The 20,115-nt window shown below is 38.6% G+C and overlaps 1 protein-coding gene across 2 annotated transcripts; it reads right to left on the bottom strand.

Annotated features, from left to right (window-relative positions):
• Window positions 1-279: 279 nt before the first annotated feature.
• cist1 (colon, intestine and stomach enriched 1) lies at window positions 280-20,108 on the bottom strand. Of its 2 annotated transcripts, XM_061975945.2 has the most exons (5): window positions 19,768-20,108; window positions 14,622-14,894; window positions 9,995-10,158; window positions 729-822; window positions 280-456 (listed from the first exon to the last, which is right to left on the bottom strand). In XM_061975945.2, exons 1-5 carry the CDS (start codon window positions 19,994-19,996, stop codon window positions 443-445), a joined length of 774 nt encoding a protein of 257 aa, XP_061831929.2. In that variant the 5' UTR covers window positions 19,997-20,108; the 3' UTR covers window positions 280-442. The 2 variants fall into 2 exon arrangements, with proteins under 2 accessions (XP_061831929.2, XP_061831930.2); XM_061975946.2 differs by lacking the exon at window positions 729-822 and having other exon boundaries at window positions 284-456.
• Window positions 20,109-20,115: the final 7 nt, after the last annotated feature.

Below are 20,115 nucleotides of genomic sequence, written 5' to 3'. Positions count from 1 at the left end.
TTATTTTCACAGTAAAGTCATGTGTTTTCTACATATTATAACCACAGTCATTTAGGTTATCTACTGTTTCTTGGTTTGCAGGAGTTTACTGCATTTACTACTGCGAAACTAATTTAGATTTTACGGTGTTTTACTGTTGCTATTTAACAATGGCTTGTTAATTTTTTGCAGTGCATTTAACTAACGACATCCTTTTTTTGCATTGTTGTTGACCAATCTGTCTCCTAAAGTTGGACCCTACATTAACACAATAAGTGCAATTTCTTGCGATTCACAATGTGACCAAGTATTGCTGGTTTTTAAAAGTAGAAGTTTTATTGGGTGATAAGAAAAGTGCTGTGCAGGGAGACTTGAGCGGAGTTGTTGACGTCACTTCTGCTGTCGCTGTCCTCACGCGTGTCTCTTGAAGTCTTATTTTGAGTAGTGAGCAAATGGAGATCCTTCACTCAGTTTGTCCTGGAAAGATTTCTGTGTGTTTAAAGAGCTCATTCAAAGAACGTTCTGAACATACAATGTACATGTAAAGCAGGAATATATTTAGTAATTTTTGTTTAAAGCCATGGCAAATAACAGGCCAGCTGATAACCGCCATTCATTTGACACTAATTCACCATTATTGCAATATAGAAATCATGTGATTTGAACACATTAGCACTTTGACACTAAAAGGTGTGCTGTCATTTATTAAACCTGCCTCTTATCTGCTAATCATCACCTACTGTACTCACCTTGCAAAGTCAGTGTTTGCTGCCCGTATGACAGACACGGGAAACTAGCGGGCCATGGAGCCGGATACCCCCCTTGCTTCTGATTCATCCAGCCCTATGGTTATTTGCCAATTATAAAAGAGATACAGCTAAAAATGACGGCGGCATACCAGCAGGGGAAGAAATTAGTGCCTGAGTCGTAAAATTAAATATGCTGGCTCGATTCTTAATTTCAGTTAGTGTAATAATTAACCCCTGGTGCACTGTAGAGATTATGGTACAAAACACAAAACCAGTGAAGTTGGCACGTTGTGTAAATGGTAAATAAAAACAGATTACAATGATTTGCAAATCCTTTTCAACCTATATTCAATTGAATAAACTGCAAAGACAAGATACTTAACGTTCGAACAGGTAAACTTTGTTATTTTTTGCAAATATTAGCTAATTTGGAATTTGATGCTTGCAACACGTTTCAAAAAAGCTGGCACAAGTGGCAAAAAATGTCATGTCTGTGTAATCATGTTTTGTTTTGTTTAGTTATTGGACTCTTTAGTTTCTGGCTTTTCACTCCCTTGTCTTGTTTCCATGGTTACCCATTAGTTTCACCTGTTCCACGTTTGGACTCATTGTGCACTCTTGTTTGTCACCATAGCAACCCATTAGTTTTCACCTGCCCTCACGACTCACGCACCTGTCTTTAATCATGTCACTATTATTTAAACCCATTGTTGCCAGGAAGTCTCCCTGGCGACATCATACCCCTGACTCTATGCTTCACACTTTGTTTACCTCTGCGCACTTCATGCCATGTCCAAGTAAGTTGTTTCTATTCATGCCACAGTTAGCGACTTTTGTTCATGTCCTTAGTTTTTTTTGCCCACGTGCAAGTATTTGTTTTCATGGCCAAGTTGTTTTACCTCCGCTGTGAGCGCCTTTTGTTTATACCTTTTTGTATTTTTTTGAGTTAGAATTAAAATGTATTCACCTTCACGCCATGTCTGGTCCAAATCATTTGCACCATGGGAGAACAAACCACGCCATAGTCCAAGTCTTGACAAAAAAGACTGAGAAAGTCGAGGAATGCTCATCAAACAAGTATTTGGAACATTCCACAGGTGAACAGGCTAATTGGGAACAGGTGGGTGCCATGATTGGGTGTAGAAGCAGCTTCCATGAAATGCTCAGTCATTCACAAACAAGGATGGGGCGACGGTCACCACTTTGTGAACAAATGCGTGAGCAAATTGTCGAACCAGTTTTCTATTTTATGTCACAAACTAGACAAAGCTGAGCTTTTAGACCAGTGGTTCTTAACCTGGGTTCGATCGAACCCTAGGGGATTGGTGAGTCGGCCTCAGGGGTTCGGTGGAGCCTCCGCCGCAGAGGTCGAGACACACCCGACTCATCGTGTAAATAAAATCTTCTCCCTATCGGCGTATTATGGATACGGCAACAGCAGAAGTCACACTGATTTTCAGGTGTGTAATTTGTTGTGAGTTCATGCACTGTGTTGGTTTTGTTCTTTGAACGAGGTGATGTTCATGCACGGTTCTTTTTGTGCACCAGTTAAAAAAACATAACTTTGTCTTGAATTTGAAAAAAAAAAAAAAAAAACATTTTATTTTTCACTAAAGAAGGTGAATGCGCATATGAAACTGGTGGGGTTCGGTACCTCCAACAAGGTTAAAAACCACTGTTTTAGATGGAGACCAGGGGCCGTATTTATCAAGCGTCTTAGAATTACTCCTAAGAAGTCTGCTAAGAGTTGACTTATGAGTAAAAAAATTATTCGCTGAAAGCTGCACTTAAAAGTTAGTTATCAAGCGTCTTACTCACACTTTCAGCGAAGTGTAGGACTGAATCTTAAGTGTCACACTCAGAGCTGAATTACGATATTACTATGTGCCGTAAACGGAATTTTAGGTGACGTCATTTCTGTGTCCATAGAAATGACCAATCACGGAAGGGAATCCCTTGTCTAAGAATAAAGAAATATCTTAGAAATATTTAAGTGGACAATGGGAGTGTATATTTTGACAATAAACTACAAAATAATACAAAACAAACAAACAATATTGGCAATGAATCAAACATAAATGTTTCCTTTTCTTTCCAATTCATTAATTAGGCAACTAATTTGAAACTGGTGTGGGTGGCTCTATATATACTAGCCCACTGCAGCCACATGCAGAAATCAACATGGAATCGAAAAGAAAACCAAACTGGCGAGAGGAGGAAACATTGTTGTTAGTAGAGCTTCCGCTCCCTCAACGTTTGGGCACGTCTCTCTCGCCTCAGTGCCATCCCCCGCTGGCAACTCCTAACCACTTAGGACACCTCTGAAGGTCTCTTAAATATCATGGAGAGTAGGAGTGATTCTTAGACTTAGGAAAGTTGATAAATAGCTTTTATTCTTAAGTTTGAGAGTAGGACTAAATTTCGCAAATTCTCAGGACTTAAGTGTAAAATGGCACTCTAAGACGCTTGATAAATACGGCCCGAGGTGCATATTTGGTGTGTTAAAATGCGAAGTTGTAACGACAAGCATGTATATTCACAGACAGTCCCATTATAAGGTGTTTATGGGCAATGGGCAAACAGGTGGCGCCAAATTAATTTGAAAAACACAGGTAAATGGAAGTATATTCACGGTACTGTTTTTTAAAGAATTTAAAATTTTGAAACCTCCAAGTTAGGGTTGTACGGTATACCGGTATTAGTACAGTACCGCGATACTAATGAATCATTTTCGGTACTATATCGTCTCTGAAAAGTACCCCCCCACCCCACGCCCGCGTGGAAGTCACGTCGTGTCTTTGCCGGTTTACGAGCAGAGGAGCATGTTCGGCGGCACACAATCACGGAGTACTTACAAACAAACAATGTGTGTAGACAGAAAAAGGAGAACGGACGCATTTTGGCTTAAAAACTAAAGATAAAGGTGAAGTTATAACACTGAAACGCCCAGCGGAAGAGGCGCTTTAAGACAGGGGTCCCCAAACTACGGCCCGCCAGCGTCCAAAATCCGGCCTGCGGAAAGTCCCAAGTTTAAAAAAAATTAAAGTTTTTATTTGTATTTGTATTTTTTTAAATAATTTTTTAAAATCTGTCCTTTCTAATGCATTTTCTACCGCTTGTTACTCTCGGTGTCTCCTAGCCGCTCAGGCAGAGGCGTCACTAGCTTTTAAGGACAGGGGGGGCTTAGCCCCCAGGAGATGCACAGGATGCGAGCAATCGTTACGCGCAAGCACAAAACTTCACAAACGGCAAACAAAGACTTAGAAATTATTCATTGTTATTATTATTATTTTTTTTAAATGCACGGGACGAAATGAAATGCTCCCCGGGACGACGGCTTTTAACCATTTTTTTTCTTTTTCTTTTTATGTATTTATTCATTTTACATTTTATATTAAATGTCTTGGTTTTTCCTCCCTCTGAAAATCCTATGAAATGTTTAACAAGCCATCCTATAATAATACAACAGCTATTAATGTAACAATACAATAAAACAAATATATTTAATGATGTTTTTTTCCATTATTTTAACAATAGGCTAATGTACATTACTTTATATAGATTCTACAAGAAAGACAAAACTTAAACACTAAATTATTTACAATTGCACACACAAGGTTTCGTGCAGCTTCACTCATTGTAAAGGAAGATAATGTGCTTCGTACACCTGCAGGACCGCAAGCAAGGTCCCAGAGAAAATGCGGACTGGAATTTGAGTGATGTGGGCATTTTCTATATGAACAAGTGGAATGGATTGGATACCGACGCACTAAAGGGGCTCTCTACCTTACGCTACGAGGTGAGGGGAAACTGAGTGAATAATAACAGGTTATATGATTATCTATTTAAACTCATATTCAGGCCACTTTATAATGACTATGTCGGCATGTATTTGTAAAAAAAACAAAAAAAACACCAAATTATTTAGGGGGGCCTAAGAATATTTTAGGGGGGCTTGAGCCCCCCTAAAATAGGCCTAACAACGCCAATGCGCTCAGGCAAATCATATTGTCTAAAAATGCATTTTCCCATCGATAACGTGACATCATCAAGCTCGGAATATATATATATGAAATACATATATATTAATATACAGCCCGCCCCCCCCAAAACATTTTTTTAACCCAATGCGGCCCCCGAGTCAAAATGTTTGGGGGCCCCATTGATCTTGTTTAATTGGAAGCTGGCTCGCCCCCCATCACACGGCCGTTGGATTAGAGAGGTTCTCTACAATCTAAAACTGGAAAAACTTAGGTTTTCGCTAAAGGGCTCGGTTCAAGCATTTGAAAGCTCATGGAGCCCTTTTTTGCTGTATGTCAACTCTCTTGACCTATGCCCAGACGCAGATGAGGAATAATCTCCCTTTTATTTATTAGTATTATTTTATTCTATTTTTTATTTTATTATATATTATTATTATTATTATTAATTCTTATTTTATTATTATATATATATATATATATATATATATATTTTTTTTTTTTTTTAAATATATATATCTGTCTGTCTCTGGCCGCGTATGTGTGTGTGTGTGTGTGTGTGTGAGAGAATGTGTCTGACTTTGTCGTCTTACTTGTTACACAATTGCGCCATTTGTCCCTCGTTAGTGGGACCTGAGTGGGGTGGGAGGGTGGGTGGGTGGTTTGGGTTTTAAGGGAAAGGGTGCGAATCATTTACTGCCTTTAAAATTGTACTGTTTTGACTTGTACTTTTTTCTGTCTGTTTGAAAATGCCAATAAAAAAAGTTGGAAAAAAAAAAAAAATGTTTGGGGGCCCCTGCTTTAAGACATGGCTAGCTCGCTAGCGGCTAACGTCCATCCGCCGTCGGCAGTGTTTTAGCTACTTCTAAATCACTAATCCTGGTCTCCATGGCGACAAGTAAAGTACGTTTCTTACAAGTATCATCCCTGCAGGACGAGGAATAGCTAAACATGCTTCACTACACACCCTAGCTCACCGGTGTCACAATGTAAACAAACGCCATTGGTGGATCTACACCTAACATCCACTGTAATGATATCAAGTACAAGCACGTATAGAGTCGATAATACTATGATTACGTCGATATTTTTTGCCATCACAAAATCTTCTTTTGTTTTTTTAAAATGTATATTATGTTTATAAACTCAGGAATTATGTCCCTGGACACAAACTTGTGGTATCATCCAAAAGTAATGTAAAGTATCAAAGAAGAGAAGAATAAGTGATTATTACATTTTAACAGAAGTGTAGATAGAACATGTTAAAAGAGAAAGTAAGCAGATATTAACAGTAAATGAACAAGTAGATTAATAATACATTTTCTACCACTTGTCCTTAATAATGTTGACAAAATAATAGAATGATAAATGACACAATATGTTACTGCATATGTCAGCAGACTAAATTAGGAGCCTTTGTTTGTTTACTTACAAGACAAGTTGTCTAGTATGTTCACTATTTTATTTAAGAGTTTTACTGCAATAAGAAACATGTTTAATGCACCCTAAGATTTTTTGTTAAAATAAAGCCAATAATGCAATTTTTTGTGGTACCCTTTATTTAGAAAAGTACCAAAATAATTTTAGTACCGGTACCAAAATATTGGTATCGTTACGACACTACTACAAGTAACAAGCTACACAAGTGTTGTGCAGGAGCAATACTGTAGTTGTTTTTTTTCTCAGTTATCTTTAATGCACGGAAATTGACTTTACTTGCACTGTTCTGAAAAGAAAACATGATTAAAAATGTATGTATTAATTTTACCCCCAAAATAAGTTCACAGTCCTTGCTGTCTGTATTGTAACGTGTTGCCTGGCCATTGGTGAGGGCCGGTGACATTTGCCAATGTGTTTATTATAGTGTTTGCAGAGCGGCGTACAATCGCACCATCATACTGAGTGGAAATGATAAACGTTTACTCATGAGGAAAAACAGCTTAACCGTGGCACACGTCCCTTTGAATTTTTTCAGACACAACTATCCAGTCAGCTTTCCTGTTGACGTAAAAGAGTAAGCAAAAAAACCACAGAGGGAGGAAGAGGTGACGGAGGCAATGTTTTCAATGGCAGCCTTCATTCAGTGCTGACTGTTCGAATCCCCTGTGGAGCGTTTCTCTTTTACAACCCACACCTGTCGTTCATATTTAGTAGAGCAGTCTTTTTCAACCTTTTTTGAGCCAAGGCACATTTTTTTCATTGAAAAAATCTTGAGGCACACCACTAGCAGAAAACATAAAAAAATGAAACTCAGCAGCCGATATTGACAGTAAAAAGTCGTCTATAGGCATCACGATAGCTCGTCTCTAAATAGGTGTACTGTCACGTGACTTATTTGGAGGTTTTTTTGGTGTTTTCCTGTGTGTAGTGTTTTAGTTCTTGTCTTGCGCTCCTATTTTGTTGTTGATTGTCATGTCATGTACGGATGTACTTTGTGGACGCCGTCTGCTGCTCCACACGCTGTAAGTCTTTGCTGTCGTCCAGCATTCTGTTTTTGTTTACTTTGCAGCCAATTCAGTTTTAGTTTCGTTTTGCATACATCCCTAAGCTTCAATGCCTTTTCTTAGCGGCACTCGCCTTTTGTTTATTTTTGGTTTAAGCATCAGATACCTTTTTACCTGCACGCTGCCTCCCGCTGTCGTCTGCATATTGTGATCACGACAAACAATGTTCCCGACATCCACAAAGCAATTAGCTACCTGCTGCCACCTACTGATATGGAGTATTACACTGTAACTCTGCCGAGCTCTAGACAGCACAGACACTCAACAACGGCACATTATTTGTGGATTATATCTACTGGTTTGCAAAAAAATATTTTTATCCCAATTAGGGTCCTCCGAGGTCAAAGCTACAAACAATGGGAGACCGGGCTTTCTGCTCCGCCGCTCCCAGTCTGTGGAACGCTCTCCCTGACCACCTGAGAGCACCCCAGACTGTGGATGCTTTTAAAAAAGGCTTAAAAACCCTTCTTTTTAAAAAAAGCCTTTTATTTAGATATATGCATACTAGTTCTAGCTATTAGGCTGTTCTAGTTTTTATTTTATTTGTATTATCTTTTTATTTTGTTAATACACTGTAGCACTTTGAGGTTGTTACTAAATGTAAAGTGCTTTTTCCAAATAAAATCTATTATTATTATTATTAGGTGAAATGACATCATCCTCCACAGCACATCAGACTGTATCTCACGGTACACTAGTGTGCCACGGCATAGTGGTTGAAAAACACTGTAGTAGACCACCATGACCAAGTGATCACACAATGACACACTTTTTCTCCAACAGTCCAAAAACAAGGGACGTTTTCTGAAAAATAAGGGAAATGATGGCCTTTCCACGTATTATAGAGCAGATTGGAAGGGTGTGGGTTGCCTGTATTGTCCTTGCTGTGCTGCGGATTTTTTAAAGAAAGTTAAGATATTTGTGGGAAACTATTTAAATGGAAGGGGGCCAGGGAAAGAGGGGCAAAATATGAATGTTTCCTGAGGAAAACTGTAGTATTGACAGTAGAGATGTTCGATAATATCGGCCTGACGATATTATCAGCCGATAAATGCTTTAAAATGTAATATCGGAAATTATCGGCATCGGTTTCAAAAAGTAAAATTAATGACTTATTAAAACGCTGCTGTACGGAGCAGTACACGGACGTAGGGATAAGTAAAGAGCAGTTGCGTCTCCCAGTCAGCAGCCCCTCCCCACTCCCCTCTCCCACACACACAACACAGGAGTTGCAGCACGACTGCAGCATGAGAGGTTTACTGGCGACGCTTGATGACCTACTCAAACCGCCGCAAGCATAACAACAAGAGTGTGTTGTTGCCGGTGCTGTAGTCGTGGCTAACAAGCCAGCAAGCTCGGTGACTGACTAACGACACCATGTCTATGGTTTGTTATTATTTTAAAGTGTCTCTGACGGATAAAAAACTGGCAATTTGCAATGACTGCAAAAAGTTGGTTATGCGAGTAGGAACTAAGATGAGCATTTTGATCTCCCACCTCCTCAAGAATCATAAGGAGATACACCATGAATACAAGCGGAAGATGGATGAAAAGCAAACACCGAAAAAAAGTAGTACCACCCAGTCTTGCACTAAATGAGGACTATGTTATTGTTTACTTTATTACACTAGTATACTCTGGACTGAAGCTTGTGTGCCTTCATTGTTTTTGTAGCTGTTGTTTTGAGGCATGTTTAAAAAAAAAAAAGCACTTTGTGAAAGTCAAAGTATAGTATTTCCCATAGTTGTAGTAGGTATCAGGATTATCTCAGGGAGAGCATGTCCTAAATTCCAAGCTGCTGTTTTGAGGCATGTTAAAAATAATAATGCACTTTGTGACTTCAATAATAAATATGGCAGCGCCATGTTGGCACTTTTTTCCATAACTTGAGTTGATTTATTTTGGAAAACCTTGTTACATTGTTTAATGCATCCAGCGGGGCATCACAACAAAATTAGGCATAATAATGTGTTAATTCCACGACTGTATATATCGGTAGCGGTTGATATCGGAATCGGTAATTAAGAGTTGGACAATATCGGAATATCGGCAAAAAAGCCATTATCGGACATCTCTAGTTAGTTTATTTGCTAAGTCGCTAACATAAGTGAACAACATAAACAGATTAGATCAGTGATAAAGTCGCTACAAGAAGAAATAAAGTTTCTAAAGCAAATTGGTGTATGTGTAAATAAAGCTGCAGTCATTCACCAATCGCCAAATGCAGTCACTGTCCAAAGCATTGCATTACTCAGGGGTCGAGAAGTCGGCACCGCGCCGCCATGTTTAAAAAAAAAAAAGTTTGATGCGCGTCATCAAAGAAGCCTCCGTAAACACGCAAGGAGCGGGGGTGATCCAAAGAGCCTGTGCTTCGCCTGTCAGACGCAGACAAGATCAAACGGCCGTAACAAAGGTACATCAAAAATATATTTTATGGTCTCAAATATATACCGCTTTCTAAAATATAGCGGTAATAAATATAGTACTGGTATATCGCCCAGCCTTAGGAGGAATTATGATTACCGTATTTTTCGGAGTATAAGTCGCTCCGGAGTATAAGTCGCACCTGCCAGAAATGCATAGTAAAGAAGGAAAAAAACATATATAAGTCGCACTGGAGCCCTGCCAAACTATGAAAAAAACTGCGACTTATAGTCCGAAAAATATGGTACTAATTTGGTGGATGGAGAGGTAGGATTGTGTACACTTCTGTTATTCCACTAATAAAATGAAATGGATTGATCTTCAATTTCAACAACAATTTGTATGTTTTCAAACTCACCATGGGCACATCTTCGATCCTCTCGAAGTCGTACCTTGGTGACTGGATACATTTCACCATGGCCACTATCAGCACGAGGGTCAGGATGATGCCAAAGACTGAGACGATGGCTACGAGTCCGGGGTTTGCACCCAAGTTGTTGTTATCAAAGACCAGTGGGGGAGCTGAAAGGGAGTCAAACAAATGTATGAAGAACTTAACATTGCGTCACCTAAAAAGTAGGACTTGATATAGAAAATAATCAATCATATTTGGTAACTGAAAGGGGTCATAATATGATTTTTTTTCTACATTTAAAACACGTCCTTAAGGTCGACATTACAGGGCATGTAATGGTGGTGCTTTACATAGTTATGTTTTACAGACAGAAGAGGAGAAATATAACCTTAGAGGAAAAAATAATTTAAAACATTTATATGCACGTACAACACTTAGAACTTTTAGCATATCAGTATGTCGAATTAAATTATGGAATGGATTAAGTAAAGAAGTTAAAAATTGTACTGATATGATCCAGTTTAAGAGGTTGTTCAAAATAATAGTGCTTACAGAGTACAAAAAAGAAGAATTATGAGAAATACTTTCAACCTTATTGAAAATAAGATATTCTTCATCTCAGTATGTTAATAATGACTGAATTAATTAATTAATTACATATTACAAAACTGTTGTATACTAATTCATAGATGTTATTTTATTATATAAAAAGGTCAGTAAATGATTCTATATATTTGTAAACGCTTGAAGTGGGAAAGGGGTAGGATTAAATAAGCTTTGCTTCTTCCTACTCCTTTTCGGGCATGATGTAAAATGAAATGATATGAAATTGTGTGATGTATTATGATGTAAGTGTGTTCATGTTCGAAATAAACTAAAGAAAGAAAGAAAGACCATCGTTTCGTTTTGTGGGCGGTCTTATTTACGTCCTGGAGCCCTCCTCTAGGCCAAGTCTCTCCTCCCCGTCAGCCATGTGGTAGTTTTTAGCACTTCCATATGGAGTCTACTGCAGTGGTTCTTAACCTGGGTTCGATCGAACCCTAAGGGTTCGGTGAGTCGGCCTCAGGGGTTCGGTGGAGCCTCCGCCGCGGAGGTCAAGACACACCTGACTCATCTTGTAAATAAAAACTTCTCCCTATCGGCGTACTATGGATACCCCCAAACAATGTTCCCTCTAATTTTCCATCTGATTTGCAGGTGTGTAATTTGTTGAGAGTGTATGCACTGTGTTGGTTTTGTTCTTTGAACGGTTCATTTTGTGCGCCAGTAAAAAAAACATATAACTTTGTCTTGAATTTAAAAAAAAAACATTTTATTTTTCACTAAAGAAGGGTTTGGTGAATGCACATATGCAACTGGTGGGGTTTGGTACCTCCAACAAGGTTAAGAACCACTGGTCTACTGACAGATATAAGTTTGAACTATACGCAACTTTTTGTTAGAAATGGCAACAGCAGAGGATTGCGAAAAATATGTAACTTATTGACTACAACTAAAAAAAGGATGGCAGTCGCGCAAAGCTCTTCGGGTCAACTGCTCCAATGTATGGAGATATCCATCCACGTAACTCTGGCAAAATACATCACTGTCTCGTATGGAAATAGCTAAGATTGTTTGGTAACACTTTAGTGTGGGGAACATATTCAGCATGAATTAGTTGCTTATTAACATGCAAATTAGTAACATATTGGCTCTTACATAGTCATTATTGAGTACTTATTAATGCCTTATTCTGCATGGTCTTATTTTACAACCAGTAAGCCATTAACTCGTTTTTAAACGTTTTTGTGTGTCTGTATGCGGAGTAAAACTATGGAACAAACTGGACTTACAACACAAGCAATGCCAAACTATTAATCAATTTAAACTATTATACAAACATGGGGTCTGGTTCAAATATAGAGATGAGGGTCTTTAATTTGACCTGCTGCTATACTCTGTCTCAAAGTGTTAACATGTGCTCAATGTTTCCTTACCATTATTGCTATGTTGTCTATTACCATTGTTGGCATTTTGTCTATTACCATTGTTGGTATATTCATTATTCCTACATTGTTGATACAAATTATTGTTACAGTGTAATAATTATTGTTACCTGTGGTAATGCCACTATGATACAACATCTGTATTATAATCCTTGAACAAAGTAACAGTGAAACGCATGTGAATAATCACTGAATGGAGAACTGGGGGTGGGATTAAATAAGTTATCTTCTTCCCACTCCCTTTCAAGCAAAACTGGACAATCATGCATTACATACTATACATTACCTTTTGCACTATATTAATTTATATTATTATGTGTTGTCAACTTTGTACTTTATGTCATTGCCTGAAATAAATAAATAAATGAAAAAATGAAACTAAGAGTCTTTCCTCAATAACCTCAGAATTATTGTTTATTAGTACCAAGTAAGGAAGTTGTTGCATATGATTCTCCCTTTAGTACCACTTAATGAATATGGAATGTTCTTACATAACAAAACACAAAACCACAAATGTTAATAGTGTCCAAATAACTCAAAATGTTAACAAGCAACTAATTAATGGTGAATATGTTCCCCATACTAAAGTGTTACCGATTGTTTTATTAATACCTACACCTGGTTTGGATTCAAATATTCGGGAGTTATAGGCATCCCAAATACACAAAAACAGGTGCCATCAGGTTAAAAAAAATGCTGGTTTTGCATTGTATGACCGAAGAAGACCCTTGTGGTTTGTCCCAGTGTGTCTTCATAGAAAGGTAATGACTGATGAAAATATACACAATAGAATGAAAGGAGTGTATATTGTTTGTTGTACAGGGTTCAACTAACTAGACTGAGTCCTCTTAAAGTGCACTAAAAATGGACCAATAGAAGAAAAACAATGTCAAACTTTTGTTATGCTACAGTCTTATTCCTAAATTAATTTTCGTACCCAAAATTCTACACACAATACCCTATAATGACAATGAAAAAAAAGGTTTTCTTTTTAGAAATGCTTGCAAATGTATTGAAAAATAAAAAACGAATAAATGACATGTACTGTACGTACTGTAAGTATTCACAGCCTTTGCTGTGAAGCTCAAAAGTGAGCTCATGTGCATTCTGTTTCAACTGATCATCTTTGAGATGTTCCGACACCTTAGTTGAAGTCCACATTTGGTAAATGCAGTTGGTTGGACATGATTTGGAAAGGCACACACCTGTCCAAACATATAAGGTCCTCCACTTGACAGTGGATGTCAGAGCACAAACCAAGAAAGAAGTCGAAGGAATTGTCTGTATATCTCTGAGACACGGTTGTCTCGAGGCACAAATATGGAAAAGGGTACAGAAAAATATCTGCTGCCTTGAAGGTCCCAATGAGCACAGTAGCCTCCATCATCTGTAAATGGAAGGAGTTTAGAACCACCAGGACTCTTCCAATCTGTAAATGGAAGGAGTTTAGAACCACCAGGACTCTTCCAATCTACCTAGAGCTGGCCGGCTGTCTAAACTAAGCCATCGGGGAAGAAGATCCCAGAGAAGTGACCAAGAACCTTATGATCACTCTGTCAGAGCTACAGCATTCCTCTGTGGAGAGAGGAGAACTTTCCAGACAGAACGATTTCTGTAGCAATCCACCAATCAGGCCTGTATGGTAGGTAGAGTGATCAGATGAAAGCCATTCCTTCATAAAAGTTTGCCAAAATGCACCTGAAAGACTCTCAGACCAGAACTAGAGCACAATTCTCTCGTCTGAAGAGACAAAGATTGAAGTATTTGGCATGAACGCCAGGCGTCATGTTTGGAGGACACCAGGCACCGCTCATCACCAGGCCAATACCATCCCTACAGTGAAGCATCATGCTTTGGGGATGTTTTTTTGCGGCAGGAACTGGGAGACTAGTCCGAATAGAGAGAAAGATTAATGCAGTAGAGACATCCTGGATGAAAACCCGCTCCAGAGTGCTCTTGCACTCAGACTGGGGCGAAGGTTCCTCCTTCAGCAGGACAACAACCCTAAGCACGACCTGCTCAGTGGCCGATTGGTTAGAGAGAGATCGGTAGGTCGTGAGTTCAAACTCTGGCCGAGTCATACCAAAAACTATAAAAATTAGACCCATTACCTCCCTGTTTGGCACTCAGCATCAAGGGTTGGAATTGGGGGTTAAATCACCAAATATGATTCAGGAAAACTCTGTAAATGTCCTTAAGTGGCCGAGCCAGAGCCCAGACTGGAATCCTATTGAACATCTCTGGACAGATCTGAAAATGGCTGCGCAACGACACTTCCCATCAAACCCGATGGAGCTTGAGAGGTGCTGCAAAAGGGAATGGGCTGAGCTTCCCAAAGATAGGTGTGCCAAGCTTGTGGCATCGTATTCAAAAAGACTTGGGGCTGTAATTGCTGCCAAAGGTGCATCAACAAAGTATTGAGCAAATATTATTATTATTTTCCTAATGGGGTATTGTGTGTAGATTTTTGAGGACAGAAATTAATGTATTCCATTTTGGAATAAGGCTGTAACATAACTAAATGTGGAAAAAGTGAAGCGCTGTGAATACTTTCAAGATGCACTGTAAATTAGCTGTTGAAGCGGTTGTTGCATCGATAAGGTTTGAAGAAAATAAAATAAAAATTTTTGATGCAGCAAGCTGACCTTGGCTGCTTGTGTCGTGGTGAGGTGTGTTGTCGGTCAGAGCTGCTGAGAATGTTGATAGAAGGGGCGTGGTCTTGTCGGATGTCAGCCTAGCAAATGGAGTCTCGGTGTCCTGCGTCCCCTTGTTTGTTGGCGAAGGCCACGGTGACTCCTGTGCAGAAGTGACTGCTCTCTGCTGTGTGCCGCCACCGCTCCAACCCTCATTTGTCTTTGTTGACAAAGAGGTAAGCGTTATCGCTGTCCTCTGTTTTGTTGTTGACGAGGAGGTGGTGTCTGGAAGTGAACAAACGCATTGAATAAAACACATCCCTCAAGGCTGATGACTTTCAGACCTTGACACTATCAAACCCAGAACAACTGGCGTGGATGTAGCAAAAACCCAGAAACAGTAGGGCTGCAGCTAACGATTATTTTAGTAATCGAGAAATGAGTTTGTTTGGTTAATCAAGTAATCGGTCTGTGACACATTTGCTACCGGGCCGCAGAGAAACATGAAATAATTTATAAACGACTGCATTTTCTCCTATTTAACTTTCGCCTGTCCCATGAGACACACCAATAAGCTTGTTATAGATGTACAATAAAAATCCTAATTAAAGATGTCCGATAATGGCTTTTTTGTCGATATCCGATATTCCGATATTGTCCAACTCTTAATTACCGATTCCGATATCAACCGATACCGATATATACAGTCGTGGAATTAACACATTATTATGCCTTTTTTTGTTGTGATGCCCCACTGGATGCATTAAACAATGTAACAAGGTTTTCCAAAATAAATCAACTCAAGTTATGGAATAAAATGCCAACATGGCACTGCCGTATTTATTATTGAAGTCACAAAGTGCATTATTTTTTTTTAACATGCCTTGAAACAGCAGCTTGGAATTTGGGACATGCTCTCCCTGAGAGAGCATGAGGAGATTGAGGTGGGCGGGGTTTTGTAGGGGGTAGCGGGGGGTGTATATTGTAGCGTCCCGGAAGAGTTAGTGCTGCAAGGGGTTCTGGGTATTTGTTATGCTGTGTTTATGTAGTGTTACGGTGCGGATGTTCTCCCGAAATGTGTTTGTCATTCTTGTTTGGTGTGGGTTCACAGTGTGGCGCATATTTGTAACAGTGTTAGTTGTTTATACGGCCACCCTCAGTGTGACCTGTATGGCTGTTGACCAAGTATGTATTGCATTCACTTGTGTGTGTGAAAAGCCGTAGATATTATGTGATTGGGCCGGCACGCAAAAGCAGTGCCTTTAAGGTTTATTGGCGCTCTGTACTTCTCCCTACGTCCGTGTACCACTCCATACAGCGGCGTTTTAAAAAGTCATAAATTTTACTTTTTGAAACAGATACCGATAATTTCCGATATCACATTTTAAAGCATTTATCGCCCGATAATATCGGCAGTCCGATATTATCGGACATCTCTACTCCTAATAGGAATTTTCCATTTTTTTATAACTTTGTGACATGATACAATGCACATTAATGAACATATCAAATATAAATGTGACAGATTGTAGCCTAAGCCTGATTTCCATCTGCATCTCATTGCAAAGAAACAAGTCCATGGCTCCCACTAATTCAGCATCATAGTGAGTTGAATTTTTCATGCACTTATTTTGGCTGTATTTATCTGGCACAAGTGGAAAGCCGGTCCCTGAAAGTAATTCCTACATTAAACCGGTCTGTGGTGCAAAAAAGGTTGGGGACTACTGGCATAAAACATACTTTGTAGCCTCAATGCGTAATTTAAGGAAAATAGGTCATTAAAAAAAGAAAAAGTTCTGTTTGCCATAACATTTATTCTTTTTCAACATTGAAATTGCACTTTGAACATTAAAAATAAATCTCTCAGCAAAAATACACATTTCACTTAATTGGGCTGAAAATGATCATTTATTTAGGATAAATATCAGTTTTTATAAATGGTTGATTTATATAGGCTAGTGCTATATAGTACTAGTACTAGCCTGTATAAATCAACCATTTATAAATACACATCAGTAGGCTAAATGAACCTCTTCAACATATAAATATCAGTGGTGTGCCGTCAGGGCCAGCAAGGCCTTTTCTGCTGGCCTAACATAACCAGAAATCATGATCATAATTAAAGATAAAATTAACTTTTAATTTACTTTCCCTAAATATCTAAAAATATTCATATTCTCTTTAAGTCATATTATGCTCCTTCCAGCGCTGTTGTTTTTAGGTTATAGAGTTTTTATCCAATCAGAATTCAGCTAGCTTATGTTGCCATGCTAAACGAAATCTTTAGAATCAACAACACAGGCGTCTATGCACTGTAAGTGAACGGGCACATACAGTTGATAGACAGTTGTGATAGCCAATCAGATCACGAGTTGTTGTCAGTAAGGCCTTCTCGCTGGCCTAAGGCAGATATATAGTGATGTTATGACCTAGGTAATATAAGAACTCCATTACCCAGCATGCCACAGTAGCCCCGTTTAGGTTGTTTATTGATGACATGCCTGCAGCTGGATGTTTTTGATGAGCACGCTGTGGAGTAAACTTTAAGAACTCAGCCAACACGCCTCGTCTGCATCTTTTATGATTAGACAAGACAACACATATATTTGCAAGGCCATTTTCAAAAAGGATATTTAAAGAGAAACTACATCTTGTGAGACCATGTCGGAGCTCGCTGGGGAAATGGGGAAATGCCCGCCACACAACGAGCGGTACAACTGACTTATACGGCGTGAATGGGTGCTACAAATTGTGAGTTCAAATATTTGAATTCTTTATTTTTTCACGTTCAATATATTCTTTGCAATTTTAATTTTAACAGTACCAAATAAGATGTTTTAATTGCTGATGCGGGTTTATTGATTTTTAAATGCGCCAGAAAATAACCCGTTTTGTACACAGTTGATGTTATTCAATGACCAGTAGTGCGTAAATCTGTTTCTGTATAGTATTTCTCCAGCAATGGTCATGTGGTGACATAAATTATGGTATTTTGAGAGGTAATCATTGAAGTCAGACATCACTGAAGGCCTAGGTGGGGAAACGCACGGCCCGCCAGTGATAAATATTAGGGATGTGAATCTTACAACAACTCGTGATTCAATTGGATTCCGATTCTATTGGTGATTTGATTCAGAATCGATTCTTCTATCAGTAAAATTTTCGATTCAAACCGATTCTCACTATTATTTTGTACAGCCGTCCCTTACCACATCGCGCTTTGCGGCTTTACCACATTGCAGTTTTTTTTAAAAGCATATTTTACTATTTCAGCATGAATAAGGCTAAATACACAAATATCACGACTACAATAGTGTTGGCTACTTGAGCGCTGTTCAGTATTGTGAGCACTGATTGGCTCTGCCTCAGGCAGTATTACTATACTGGTGTAAAGAGTGTAAAGGTGACTAAGAGGTGTTATTTTATGTCTAGATGACTCTCATAATGTTAAAAACATATTTAGAAGGTCGTAAACAGCTTTTGTATGCTCGAGCTATGACAGTATTTACTTTATAGTGGATAATGCCTACATTGCAGAAATCCATTTATCACGGTCATGTCCAAAACCAGTTAAGAGCTATAATGTATAGAAATGTGATAACTATATCAAAATAGGTACCAAAAGCTCCTCTTCGCTGCTGAATTACGATATATACGCACAGCGAGTAAGTGTGTGGATGACCTAAAAAAACATATTTCTAAGAAATGATTCTTGAAAGTTTTGAATCGCTTCAGAAACGTAATAAAATTGGAATGGCGATTCAGAAGTGAACTGATTTTTTTTCCCACTACCCCCGATAAAGATAGTAGTGTTATTCATCTATCTATGCCACATGTGTCAAACTCAAGCCTGGGGGCCACATCTGGTCCGTCGCATCATTTTATGTGGCCTGTTAAAAGCTGGAAATGTGCATCAATAAGAGGCACCTTATCATTTTTGCTCAAACTTGCTAAGATTTTGACAGAAACAAATGCTACTAAACGCAACTGCAATTCTTCTTAACTCATCAATTGGTGCAAAAAGCAATTTTTGTCAATGAATTCAATAATAGCTGCTCTTCAATATCTGCTTGTCACCTTGACTTAAATGCCAGTCTTCTATCAGTTAGTTGGCAGTATAATGATAATCCAATGAAGGGGCAATTTGAGGCCATTTTACTGTACATTTGTATGCTTTCGCAGTTAGTAGCGGCCCCATGAGGGCAACCGAAACTGCAATTTGGCCCGCGATGAAAGGGAGTTTGACACCTGTGATCCTATGCCATCGACGCACAGTGACAGGCAGAACAATGAAATGCTCTTCTTCCGCTAGAAGGCCATAATTATTATTTTTTTTAATACTTTGGTTTGATGATTGGCTCTAGTGTGTGAACGGGATACCCGTCCGATACCGATACATTGGGCAAATATAGCCAACAGGTCTGCTAAAATGTTAAAAGTTGTTTATTTTCATTTTTAAAAAATTATATCTCGAAAGAAAACAGTAAAAATGTAAGAAAAAAGAGCAAAAAAATCAATCAGATAAAATAGTAAGAAATAATTTAAATATTTAATTGATATTGTTACACCGCCATCCTGTGTTTTTGTCTGACTATAAGTGTGAACTAAAATTGAATCATTCAATTATCTTGATAACTTCAAACATCCCACTGGAACGACAAATACTGCCCATGTAACTACTTGGTATTGGATCGATACCCAAATTTGTAGTTTCGCCCAAAACTAATCCAAACAGAAGAATAAGTGCTTATTACATTATAACAGAAGTGTAGCCAGAACAACAAGTAACAACAGAAAGTAGCCAGAGATTAACAGTAAATTATCAGATAGATTAATAATTTCTTTAGAAAATATTACAACCGGAAATTGTTGAATTGTTAGCGCATAGGACAGCAGTTCGGACTCTTTGGAACTCTTTTGAAATGTTTTTTGTTATCATTCACAAACCAAAAAATATATATTGATATATCTCGCAGGACGCTGCATATAGATATAGATTTTAGGCCAAATCGCCTATTCCCATTTGAAAATATAGGGAAATTATCCAGTGTCAAAAATCTCTGCTTTGAAGCTCATTATTAAAACCACACAAACACACCCATATACAGTACCTATTTAAAATTAGTTTAGGCAGTAGAAATGTAAAAGGCTGACTTACCCTGACTGATGGTCACAGCCACCATTGAGATGAGGACAGTCAGGTACATCACTGCTGGCATGTTGAGAAAGGAAAAGACTAGAAACACACACACGCACACACATCCTTGACAGCAGGATGCTGTCAACATTTGGCCAATGCAAGTAATCTCCTTGAAGCTGCTTGGGTCAATGTTTGAACAGTATCTCACACGCATCATTGACCGAGGAATACTCTCAGCTTCCAGCATATCATATTAATTTTATTCTTAACTACTTTATTGCCCAGGTGTCAAACTCAAATATGGCCTGCCATGCTGGGTTTTTTTTAACAGACTGTAAATAACGCAGGTCGTGCTGGATCGTGTGC

This window comes from Nerophis lumbriciformis, linkage group LG14, assembly GCF_033978685.3.
Source record: "Nerophis lumbriciformis linkage group LG14, RoL_Nlum_v2.1, whole genome shotgun sequence".
NCBI classification, from domain to species: Eukaryota; Metazoa; Chordata; class Actinopteri; order Syngnathiformes; family Syngnathidae; genus Nerophis; species Nerophis lumbriciformis.
Note: the sequence above shows the minus strand (reverse complement) of the source record. Positions and strands in the feature narration are given on the sequence as shown.

Bases quoted from the DNA above. Each gene is read 5' to 3' on its own strand.
- cist1 (XM_061975945.2), bottom strand. From the start codon at position 19,996: ATGCTGGAAGCTGAGAGTATTCCTCGGTCAATGATGCGTGTGAGATAC. The intron at 14,895-19,767 runs GTAAGTCAGCCT...GTTCACTTCCAG, and splicing joins GGCTGTGACCATCAGTCAGG to ACACCACCTCCTCGTCAACA. The intron at 10,159-14,621 runs GTCAGCTTGCTG...ACTCCCTTTCAG, and splicing joins CCACGACACAAGCAGCCAAG to CTCCCCCACTGGTCTTTGAT.